The 12823-nt window shown below is 39.7% G+C and overlaps 1 protein-coding gene across 3 annotated transcripts in view; it reads right to left on the bottom strand.

The window, feature by feature from the left end:
- The window catches only part of dock1 (dedicator of cytokinesis 1), a 404255-nt gene that overhangs the window by 345895 nt on the left and 45537 nt on the right, over window positions 1-12823 (bottom strand). For all 3 annotated transcript variants that reach the window (XM_078413630.1, XM_078413629.1, XM_078413628.1), the window contains exons 5-7: window positions 10146-10242; window positions 9050-9198; window positions 6138-6273 (exon numbers count right to left, since the gene is read on the bottom strand). In XM_078413630.1, the coding sequence (XP_078269756.1) occupies window positions 6138-6273; window positions 9050-9198; window positions 10146-10242 (382 nt within the window). The remainder of the gene's footprint in view (window positions 1-6137; window positions 6274-9049; window positions 9199-10145; window positions 10243-12823) is intronic.

The raw sequence follows: 12823 nt of genomic DNA, 5'->3' as shown, positions 1-12823 counted from the left end.
CTTCTCTGGTGATGCTCTACCAGGCCTGTATTCCAGCCATCTTTCGCTTATGGATGTTTTGGGGCTAGTCCCCTTCAGTTTTCTCTTCAGCATATAAAAGGCATGCTCAATTGGGTTCACATCGGGTGATTGATTTGGCCACTCAAGAATTGACCATTTTTTAGATTTGAAAAACTCCTTTGTTTAGCAGTTATGTTTGGGATCATTGTCTAGCCGTAGAATGAACTGCCGGCCAATGAGTTTTGAGGCATTTTTTTTAATTTGTGCAGATAGGATGTGTCTATACACTTCAAAATTCATTATGCTACTACCATCAGCAGTTGCATCATCAATGAAGATAAGTGAGCCGTACATTCAGCAGCCATACATGCCCAGGCCATAACACCTCCACCACCGTGTTTCACAGATGAGGTGGTATCCTTTGGATCTTGGGCAGTTTCTTCTCTCCTCTATACTTTGCTCTTACCATCACTCTGATATGTTAATGTTCGTCTCATCTGTCCACAAGACCTTTTTCCAGAACTGTGGTTGCTCTTTTAAGTACTTCTTGGGAAACTGTAACTCGGCCATCCTATTTTTGCGTCTAACCAGTGGTTTGCATCTTGCAGTGTAGCCTCTGTATTTCTGTTCATGAAGTCTTCTGCGGTCAGTGGTCATTGACAAATCCACATCTGACTCCTGAAGTGTGTTTCTGATCTGTCGGACAGGTGTTTGGGGTTTTTTCTTTATTATAGAGAGAATTCTTCTGTCATCAGCTGTGGAGGACTTCCTTGGCCTGCCAGTCCCTTTGCGATTAGTAAGCTCACCAGTGCTCTTTCTTCTTAATGATGTTCCAAACAGTTGATTTTGGTAAGCTGATGTCTCTAACAGTTTTATTCTTGTTTCTCAGTCTCATCATGGCTTCTTTGACTTTCATTGCCACAACTTTGGTTCTCATGTTGATAAGCAGCAATAAAAGTTTCCATAGGTGATGGAAAGACTGGAGGAAAGATTAGGTGCTGAGCGCTCTCTTATACCTGCATTAAGGAGGCAATTAAACACACCTGAGCAATTACAAACGCCTGTGAAGCCAGGTGTCCAAACATTATGGTGCACTGAAATGGGAGGACTATGTATTATCACAGCTGTAATTTCCTAATGATGAAACCAAAATGTATAAAAATGGCCTTTATTAAAATCTGACAATGTGACACAGTTTAGAAGAATGATTCCAGGAATGAGTGGGTTAACATGATGAGCATTTGACGGCACTGGGCCTGTACTCGCTGGAGTTTAGAAGAATGAAGGGGGACCTCAATGACACGTACTGAAGAGTGAAAGGCTTGGATAGAGTGGATGTGGAGAGGATGTTTCCACTAGTGGGAGAGTCTAGGACTAAAGGACATAGCCTCTGAATTAACGGGCGTTCCTTTTGGAAGGAGATAAGGAATTTCTTTAGTCATAGGATGGTGAATCTGAGGAATTCTTTGCCACAGAAGGCCGTGAAGACCAAGTCAATGGATATTTTTAAAGCAGAGATAGATAGATTCTTGATTAGTACAGGTGTCAAGGGTTATGGGAAGAAGGTAGGAGAATGGGGTTAGGAGGGAGAGATAGATCAACCATGATTGAATGGCAGAGCAGAATTGATGGACCGATTGGCCTAATTCTGCTCCTATCACTTCTGGCTTATGGCCTTAGTCATAAATTGCACCAGGGGTATTGTATCAGGCTAAATTTCTAAAAGAGCACTTTATTCATAAACTCACATATCCTTATGTCCATTCAAATCCTTTTTTAAAGTTACTGATGGAATCTGCAATTATGATTTTTCAGATAGTGTTCCACAGAACAACTCACTGAAAAGTTTTTCTCAACTTCATTATTTCATTGATTTTAACATGATTATTAACTCATTCGCCAACAAGAACAGCTTTTTGACAAGGCCTGCAAATTAGCTTTCATATGGCACCTGCACCAGTTGCCATCTTCAAATTATTAAATTTAATATGCTGCAGGCAACTGTGAAGTCTCTGCACACTGAAAGAATACTGCAAAGCACTGCTGGACTGATACAGGTAGAAGGTACACGTGGAACATAAAACACTAACCAGACCTTTCAGCCCAAACAGCATTTATGCTCAATTTAGCTTCCTTTTTCCTTTCCTGATTTATACCCATCAACAATACCTACTCACTCTTCCCTCACAGGTTCGTCCAGCCTGCCCTAAAATGTATCAGCGCAAATCACTTCCACTTCTGTCCTAACTACTTCCATTTTTTTTCTCTAAACCTGTTGATTTTCTTACTACTCTATGTGACTGTTGCACAAATAACTACAATTTCATAAATCATGTTTCTTGGGCTTCCACTGCTATTAACACCTCTACATTGCACGCAGCTCATTTCATTTAATGCCAAAAAAATAAATCAATGAACAGGATCCTACTAGGCAATACTTCAGGGTCAAAAATAAACTTCTCCCTATATTTAGTGATTAAATATATCATAATATTTTATTTTAATCATTCAAACCAGAAACCAACAAAATAAATAACTACAAAGCATGGGTTAGAATATTATCAAAAAGTAGGTTTATTTGGATAGCAGATAAGCAGTAGCATTATGGAATATAAATTAAACAAAGCAATTCCTCAACCAGCTCTGTCCTGGGTTACCCCCTCAACTCAGTGCAGGCGGTGGGAGAGAAGAGGATGATGGCAAAGTTAACATCGCTGCTGGACAACGACTCCCACCCCATGCAGGACACTGTCACTGCACTGAGTAGCTCCTTCAGTGACAGACTCCTTCACCCCAAGTGCGTGAAGGAGAGATATAGGAGGTCCTTCCTTTCCGCTGCTGTGAGACTGCACAACCAGCACTGCTCCCAGCAGACGAGTCAACAGTAACAGTTAAGGAATACACAGTAAACTGATGACAATTTATCCTTGTCTTTACTTTTATTTATAATGAATCATCTCCTGCTACCACTTTGCTGCTGTAACACTGTAAATTTCCCCGGTGTGGGATGAATAAAGGAATGTATTGCATTAGTAGAAATATATAAATAAATACAAAGTTATGCTGATAACTTTTGGAGCATTAGTTAAGAAATAAGTTTTAAGAAATAAGCCCAAGATGTACTAAGCATCAGATTTGCCTAGACATAGTTAAGTCAAATCTTTTTATAACTCTGTCGGCACTAGCTTAATTGTCATACAAGAAGAGTGCTTCAGACACATCAGAGCAAAGGAAAAGAAGTACAGTTATAGCTAGGTAGCATACTAGATGTGTAGCAGATGTTTGCTTGAGGGAGAGGGAGCTTGAAGTGTGGGAAGTGAGGGTTGAGGACAAAATCAAAAAGGAGAACTTTTGTACACAGTGGGAAGTAGAAAGACAATTAGTTTTACTCTAAGCTGTGTCATGTTTCTTTTCAGTAGTTGGCATCATGCCAAATTGAGTGATTTGTCTGTTTTTTAAATATTCAAAGAATATTTCTCCTCTCCCTGTGGCGAAAGACATGAAGATTAGAGAACTTGGAAAAGTTCATGGAGATGTCTTGAGCACAGTCCTTATTATAGTCAAGGAGATGCTGGATGTCCTAAGACATGAGGGTGGGTAAATGTCCTGACAAGGTATATCTAAGCACACTGTTGTTTTTGTTGTTTTTGTCTGAATTGTAGTTTTAATATGGTGTAGTGTTTGTATGTTTGGGGGGGGGGGGGGTTGGGAGGGAACGGGAACTGTAAAATTCTCTCTCCCGAACAGAGACGCGACCTTTGTTTCTGTGTCGTGTCTCCGTTCCCGTTGCGGCCTACCACCGGCCATGCACCTGGGACCACCTGGGGCTCTGGTTCGCAGAGCCCGTGGCCTGGACTCACCACCTGCGGCGCTGGCTGCCTGCGGATGCTGCGGGAGCGGCTGCGACTCGTCTCCGGAGGCTCCGGCGCGGGCCGCGTGGACGTCGGAAGCCCGCAGGCTCCTGGGTGGGGGCCGACATCGGGAGCTCCGGCAGCGGCAGAGGCAGCGTGTTCGCCCGCCCCGAATCGCGGGGTTTGGGTCGGCCCGCCGCGGACCTTTCACCGTCCGGCGCGGCCTGGAATAGGCCGTGGGATTTTCACCGCCCAGCGGGGGCTTCAATGTCGGGAGCCACGACCGCCCCGACGTGGCAACGACAACAGCCTGACCGCGGGACAAGACGGCAGGGGAAGAGAAAAGACATTGTGGCCTTCCATCACAGTGAGGAGGGACTGGAGGAGACTCACTGTGATGGATGTTTCTTTTTGTTTGGTGTTAGTTTTTGATTGTATGTGTTATTGCATTTTTATTGTTTATTCTTATTGGTCTTATTGTTCAACTGCGGGTAATGTTTCATTTCACTACACATTTATGTGTATGTGACAAATAAAAGACTATTGACTATTGACTGGAAGAAACTAAAGAAGAGATTGCAGGAATCTTTGCTGAGATATATGAATCACCGTTAGACACGGGTGAGATGTCAGAAACCTGGGGTATGCGTAATATTGTGCCTCTATTTATGAAGAGCTGCAAATAAAAATTTGGGGACTATAAACTAGTAAGTCTAAATTCTGTGGTGAGACTGCTGCTGGAGAGGATTCTGAGGAAAAAGATGTATGTGCATTTGGAAAAACAGGGGTTGGTTTGGGATAGTCAGCATGGTTTTGTTTATGGGAGATCATGCCTCACAAATTTTTGTTGAAGTAACCGAGAAGGCTGACTTGTGCAGGGCTGTAGACACAGCCGACACTAGAGTGATAACACTGGACCTCCTATTGGGAAATGATGCAAGTGCACATCAGGTATAGGCAGCTGGGATATTATACCAGGTATAGTATGCAAGAAATATAAGGGATGTAAATCCCTTCCGCTCTCTGACGAGAGTTCAACAACATCCTCTCTCACTACTCCCCCTCTGTGATTCCTCCTGCCCTCCGATTCTACAACCACGTCTAAACCCAGAAAAAAAACTCCTCAATATCCCGCAGATTCGCTCTTGCTCCCCCTCCCCCTCCCCCATTTGTAACAAGTGCAGAGTCCCCCGTGTCCTCACCTTCCACCCCATCAGCCATCGCATACAGCACATAATCCTCTGACATTTTCACCACCTCCAACGGGATCCCACCACTAGCCACAACTTCCCATGTCCACCCCTTTCTGTTTTCCGCAGAGACCGTTCCCTCCGCAACTCCCTGGTCAACTCGTCCCTTCCCACCCAAATCACCCCAGGTACTTTTTGAGGAAAAACTTTTTCAGTCAGAGAGTTGTGAATCTGTGGAATTCTCTGCCTCAGAGGGCAGTGGAGGCCAATTCTCTGAGTGCATTCAAGGGAGAGCTAGACTGAGCTTTTAAGGATAGCGGAGTCAGGGGTTATGGGGAGAAGGCAGGAACGGGGTACTGATTGAGAATGATCAGCCATGATCACATTGAATGGTGATGCTGGCTCGAAGGGCCGAATGACCTACTCCTGCACCTATTGTCTATCTCTGTACCACCCACTCCCCTAACATCAGTCTGAAGAAGGGTCTCGACCCGAAACATCACCCATTCCTTCTCTCCAGAGATGCTGCCTATCCCGCTGAGAATTTTATTTCGCATTACCAAACTCCTTAAAATATTCATAAACGTGCCACACTATTTTGAGATTTTAATTGCATTCAATAATGTAGTCACTTCAATTACTCCATACATGGATAAATTCACGTGAGGAAGTGGAAATCATGGGCAAGTGGATATGCGCGGAACCCCTGAAATGGTCTGGTTTGATCAGATGTAACAATTATTTAAACCATTTGCCATATAGGTTTATAACGTCTGTATGCAGCTTTCCAAGTACTTTAGACAGGTTGAATGCATTCATTGGAAATATTCCAGTTTTATCTCAGTCAATATTACAATAGCCTGCTCATATAATTATAATTTAAAAGTAAAATGTGGAAGGTTTAGAGGGTACATCATGTATATCTTATTTTTCTAAGCAAATCTCAAATTCATCCAGCATTCATTTAGGTAATAAAAAAAAAGATATGTTTACCGCAAGAACTCTGACACCCAATCACAATGAACAAACGATGTATAAAGATTCAAAATATATTCAGAAGAGAACAGTAACTTATCTCTTTATTTGTTCAATTTACCTTTTCCTCCTGGATTCTTTCTTCTATCCTTTTCAATGCCACCTCATGAGCTCTAAACAGACTGATGGTGCTAGATTGGTCAGGGTCTAAAATATTGCCATCTTCATCCCGTACTACCAGATCCAGATCAAGGATTCTAGAATTAATTAGGACCGAATGTTACTATGGTAAAAATACAATAGTGTTCCTTCTAAAACTACTTAACTCCTGCAAAAGTATAATTTATAGTGATTTATACAATAATTCTACTTTTGTATAATATTCCATTGTAAGCAGGTCTACAAATGACGTGGTAATGTCCAATTGTGTCCACTTCCAAGCATAAGGCATTAGTTCATAAGAACATGGACTTTGACGAACATATTGCTATATTGCTAGATGTTACTCAACCACAATTTGATGATTTGGTAAATAAGTTACTCTTCTTTCCCATTCACCTACACTGAAATTAAGTAACTTTTGTTATATGTAAATTAGCTCCCAACATATCTTTTGCAGTGCCAAGTAGGCTGTCGTGCAACTATATATTAAACAACAGCACTTATGAATAGTGCTATCAGTGATAATTACATTCCATGCTGAGCAGAAAATAAAGAAGGTGAATCTTTGCATTTGCTTGATGAGTCGGCAGGTCATGACTTGTAACTTGAATAAGAATATACTAATTCCACCAAGTATTTTTTGTGTAAGCAACTTCTGATGCCAGTTAAATTGACATTTTTCTCGTTGATTTAATTATATCCACAATGCCAAATGATATCAAAGCAAGGCGAATGGTTTGAACAAAAACAGACCTTAGAAATAAATTAATTCCATAATAGATTGACCTTCAGAAGGTCTTTTTCATTTCTGGGGTTAATCAATACATTCTATTGTTCGTCACCTGTTGTTCATTAAAATTACAGAGCCAATAATTTTGAAATTATTTCTTTATGAATTGTTATAAATGTTAATATGCAAATTTATGCCACAAACAGCCAATTATGCAGCTGCACAACGGAATCAGCTTTTGTCATGAAACTATTCATCTGCTTTCTAAATAGTTCTGAAGGTCATCATAGTATTGGGACATGAATCTTTTTTAAAGTTTTAAAAATTAAAATAAATTTGCATATGGATTTCAGTAGAACAAATCATTGAGGATAAAGATAACAGTTTAATGTTAATGACATCTATACTTAGAACTTTGTTTCAATACATTCATTACTGAAGTAGAAAATGTAAGTAGTGCATAAATTTACTTAGATTTTGAAGCTTAACTTAACTAAAGAAAGAGTGAATTATCAAAAGTTCGAGACTTGAATCATAAAGGCTGAAACATGCCCAGATGAAATTGGCCTCATTGTAATAACGCAGGAAGCCAAAGAATGAAGGTCAGTGTAAGAGATTGATTACGAATTAAAACTGAAGACAAACGGAAGCTCAGGATCACCAACAAACTTATGGGGCGGCACAGTGATGCAGCGCTAAAGTTGCTTCCTGACAGCACCAGAGACCCAGGTTCAATCCTGACTCTGGGTGCTGTCTATGTGGAGTTTGCACAATCTCCCTGTGACTGATGGGTTTTCTCCAAGTGCTCCGGTTTCCTCCCACATTCCAAAGATGTGCAGGTTTGTAGGTTGTGGCTTCAGTGAATTAACCCCAGGATAGAACTGGTATACGGGTGATTGCTGGATTCGATGGGCCAAAGGGCTTGTTTCTACGCTGTATCTCTAAACTAAACTAAATTGAAATAGGTGCTCTCCAAAACGACCACCCAGTCTGTGTTTTGTTTCTCCAATCTAAATGAAGCCAAATGCAACATACTAGATTGGAAAAGATGCAAATGAACCTCTGCTTCACTTGAAAAGACTGCTTAGGTTCCTGCATAGTGGGCAGAGGAGAGGTGAAAGGATAGTAATTGCATCTTGAAAAATGCTACAAAATGATGAGTGGTTGGTGGGACAGTAAAAAAATTGCGAAGAGACTAACCCTTTGAAATACTGGACTTTGTCTTTGTGGATTTTAGTAAGGCCTTTGACAGTGTCCCGCCTGGTAAGCTGGTCTAGAAGATTAGATTATATGGAATCTATGGTGAGCTAGCCAATTGGATTCAAAATCAAAGGATAGCCGTGGATGGTTGTTTGCTGATTGGAGACCAGTGGAGTGCCGCAGGGTTTGTTAACAAACAAATTAACAATTAGGATGACAATGTAGTTAACACTGTTAGTAAATTTGCGGATGGCACCAAGATTTGTGGTATAGCAGACACTTCCTATGGTGGAAGGATATGCAAGTATACAACAGGATCTAAATCAGTGGGGAAGGTAGCAAAGAAATGGCAAATGGAATTTAACTCTGACAAGTGTCAGGTGCGGCACTTAGCTTTGCAAACCGGGGTTGAACTTGCACAATAAATGGTCAGATCGTGGAGATTGTTGCAGAATAGAAAGATCTGGGAGCACAGGCGCATGGTTCCATAAAACTGCCTAGTCAAATGGACATGAAGATCTTTGGCATGCTTGCCTTCATTGAGAGGGGTGCTGAGTACACAAGTTGGCTCATGATGCAACTGTACATGTCGTTGGTGAGATCACACTTGGGAGTCAACATTTCTCTTTAAATAGTCGATACTTTATCACATAATAAATTCATCATGCAGTGCCCTCCAATTGTTTTTTGCTCAATTTAAATGTATCTTAAACCAGAACAAAGTTTCTGGTAAACTGAGCAAAATTTAAAATGGATACATACACACACCAACTGTCCATCTGAAAAGAATAACCAACCAGTTCTGCACTTAACATGTAAAAAAATTGCAGGTATTTAAATTAATCATTTGTATTTAGCATTTTCAACATTTCATTTGTAGTAAAATACCAATTTTGCAATATATTGGGCAATGTTAATTTATCTAGATATATCATGCAGACCTGTTGCCATAATCAATTTTGGCAGTGACTTTCTGCTTCAATTCCTTCAGCTCATCTTGGGGAAGCGTTCCAGAAAGTATCTGTGATCGCCATTCAATGAGATCATACATCATGACCCTAACTCGGCTGAACATCTCCCGGTTGTTAATCTAAGGCAAGATAAATTTGTACGAAATTAAATGGAGGAAACAATTCATTTTGCAAAACAAGTCCCAATATCATTTAATATTACCAGATAACATCGTGATCTAAAAATTGAACAGCATTGTTCACATCAGATTTTGAATTTCATATTTTTGTGCTTTTAACGAAATAAGAGCTTTTATATTAGCATATTTCATAGGCAAGACATTATAAAAAAGGTACAGAACATTCTGGGCAAAGGAAAAGGTCCATTGTTATCCATGTTGATATGAACATATCATGAACATTAGGAGAAAGAGGTTTTGCAGCCAAAGACAATATTAAGTACTACATCTGGGTAACCTCAGGCCAGGTACTAGATAACGGAGAAACAGAAGAATATTGTAAATTCATGCTGGACAGGGCAAGACAGAGAACATTGGGAACAATTTGCAGCAGGAAGAATAGAGATGCTTAAGATAGATGGTCTACACCTGAACAGAATTGTTGCCAATCCACTTACAGAAGGTTTTATGTGAATATTTAGCCCATTTAGCAATGTCACAACAAAGAAATGTCATTAAAGAAAGCAGAAAGGTGCCCCGAACATTAGAATATCCAATTAGACTTAATTGCATAAGAGAATTGAGCTGAAATCGCAGAATGTAGTGTATTTATGTTTGGTTTTGAGTGCTTGTCTGTAAATTTACAAATTGTAAATATTAATGTTGCTCCATAAGGGGATAACAGCCAAATGATTATATAACATTGTGACATGGCACCCAATAGGAGATTTAACAACTTAATCTTCGGTTTGGGATTCTCAACCTTTAAAACTTCATATATCACAAATTTTAGTAGCCATCATTATTATGTTTTTGTTGAAATGACAGTACCAAAGTGCATCATGTAAAATATAAAAAGCTCAAACCTTAAAAGTTTAAAAATTATGAACACATTGTTTTTCACTCACAACATACAAATGTCGCCATATACTTGACCATTCTCGTAGTGTTGTGGTAACTTCCTGAACCAGTGGGAGCTCATTGGGTATAACAGTTTCATGTTGCCTTGAATGAAATACAGAATAGTATGATTAAATTTAAATGTCAAATAACTAAAGGTCCACCACCGATTTTCCGGCATCCTTTCTTCCAGAGGTGTTTTGCTGGACCAAGAGGTTACAGACTCCGAGAAGAATCCACGGTACTGCAGCGGTCCACCTAGACAGCCAAGGAGCAGAGCTATTGGCCCACAAAGCTGACCTTGGAAGTCGGATATGGGAACGGATCTGCCGGTTCCAGCCGGGCCAGTGTTCCAGAGCCTCGGCCGCAGGGGGCAAATTCAACCCGCCAATCGGCGAGGAAGTCACGATGAGGTCAAAATTGGCTGCCTCACCCGTCCTAGGCACCACATTTTCGGTTGATTTCTGTGGGGGATTGCAAGTGAGCGCTCATAATATTGGCCTGATTAAAGGATGTACTGGACCACCAGTTGCTGGAAAGTCGGTGGTCAAGTCAAGTCAATTTTATTTGTATAGCACATTTAAACACAACCCACGTTGACCAAAGTGCTGTACATCAGTGCAGGTACTAAAAAACACACAATAGCACACAAACCCAACAACACATACATAAACAGAGAGGGCCTCAAATGCTAGGGAATAGAAATAGGTTTTGAGCCTGGACTTAAAGGAGTCGATGGAGGGGGCAGTTCTGATGGGGAGAGGGATGCTGTTCCATAGTCTAGGTGCTGCAACCGCTGGTGGTTGAAGTACAGGTGGTGGACCTGTACTTCAATTTAGGTTTCCTGCTTCCTGCACACTTTTTCCATTAAAAATGACAAAATATTTTTGAATACGTTATATTTATATCTCATTGTTTTGTACTGTTTCATCACAAAATTCACTTCTTGGTATCAAAATTTCTACATATTTTTAAACATTTCAGATACCTATGTCAAAATCCTCCAGAAAGAATTTCATTGTTCTATCTGAGACATATGATAATAAAACACTCTTGACCCTTGACTCTTGACCCATAATATCCAACTTCTCAGCTCTCTTTCAACACTACACAATATTCAGCTAAATGTTCACGCCATCCCCTAGCTTTTACTTTAATTACTACTTGTCAAAATACAAAGGCCTCTCAGACCAAAGGCATCATTGACTACTTGTCATGTCAATGAGTCTGAAGAAGGGTCTCAACCCAAGACGTCACCTGTTCCTTTTCTCCCGAGATGCTGTCTGACCCGCTGAGTTGCTCCAGCTTTTTGTGTCTATCTAATGACTGTTTATTGCCTTGGGACATATTCAAATCCAATACTTTTATTGCTATCATTAATTACATCACCCCCTTCACCACCTTTCTCTTCTATCCTTACCTCCAATGAACTGTTTCCCTCATGCTTCAATTTATAATTGTCAGAGTATATCTGATAGTACCCCGCCAAGACCTACTGAGCATTTTCTATTTTTATTTTAGATTTCCAGCATCTGCAGTTTTTGTTTAATCCATTACAAAATTGACAACGCAATTGGAATGAAATGAGAACAAAGAACTGAATAAGATTAATAGCTTAATTCTTTAAAACAATAGTTACACTTCAGAACATGGCCATTCTTTTTGCCAAATCATGATCCAAAGCTGGGGGTAACTCTGCATTTTCAATTTGATGAAACTGAGCTGAAACTGCAAAATTATAATTGAAAAGGATTTTCAAGCCGTTAAGTTAGGATTCAAAGCAAGATCCCAGACAAATCAGAAGGCTAACACTGACCACACTACCCATTTTGTTTGCATTGAGCAAATAGATTTGTATGCCCATTCATCTAATGAACATTGAAAATAGTAATTTGCTCTATCATTTATAATTTATCTGACAAATTACACAATTTTACATTTGCTTTTACTTAGAAAATAAACAGAAGAATTAATCAACGTCATCATTATATAGCCACTGCTTACTGCTACAGCAATCCAAAAGTAATCCCAAGACTAAATAATATCCCATTTTTCTATAGCATTTTAGGCACCGACAATTTACAAAAAGAAATATCTGTCATTTTCTATGAGTTTTCAGAACACAACTCACTACTGGTTCTCTACCCCTTTCCCTACTAATCATATTAAGATACAAAAGATTTCCTTTGTCATCTTTACTCAATTCTAATGAAATCTAATGTTACTTATTCGTTTATGACTAACGCCATTTTTCTGGTGCAAATTGTTGAATTGAGTCTCTGCAAACTATACAGCTGAAATTTTCTTTTAATAGTAGGTCATCCACAGCTGCAGTTAACTAGTTTGCAAAATTCATTAAATCAATGGATAAGTATAAACCATCAGGAAACCTGAAGGATAATAAAGCAAATACCATCAACAATTGCAGTCCATCCAAAACCCATGGCAGCTGAACAATTCAAATGCATTCTTCCAAAAGTAATGTGTTACACATGTTAAGTAGCTTAAATGTATTTTTATCTGAGCTGTTGTTATGGCATGATGTCTATTGTACATAATTCCCATGTCATTTGCACTTTGTTCCTTCCATTTTCTTATTCATCACAAAATCATTCCCGCTGTGGTTTTTGCACCTAGAAAGGCATCACTCACTATCCACTGTAGAGAAAATAGATTTAGCATATAA

This window comes from Rhinoraja longicauda, chromosome 16 (assembly GCF_053455715.1).
Source record: "Rhinoraja longicauda isolate Sanriku21f chromosome 16, sRhiLon1.1, whole genome shotgun sequence".
Classification (NCBI taxonomy): Eukaryota; Metazoa; Chordata; class Chondrichthyes; order Rajiformes; family Arhynchobatidae; genus Rhinoraja; species Rhinoraja longicauda.
The sequence above is the reverse complement of the archived record's forward strand: the minus strand, read 5'-3'. Positions and strand labels throughout refer to the sequence as shown.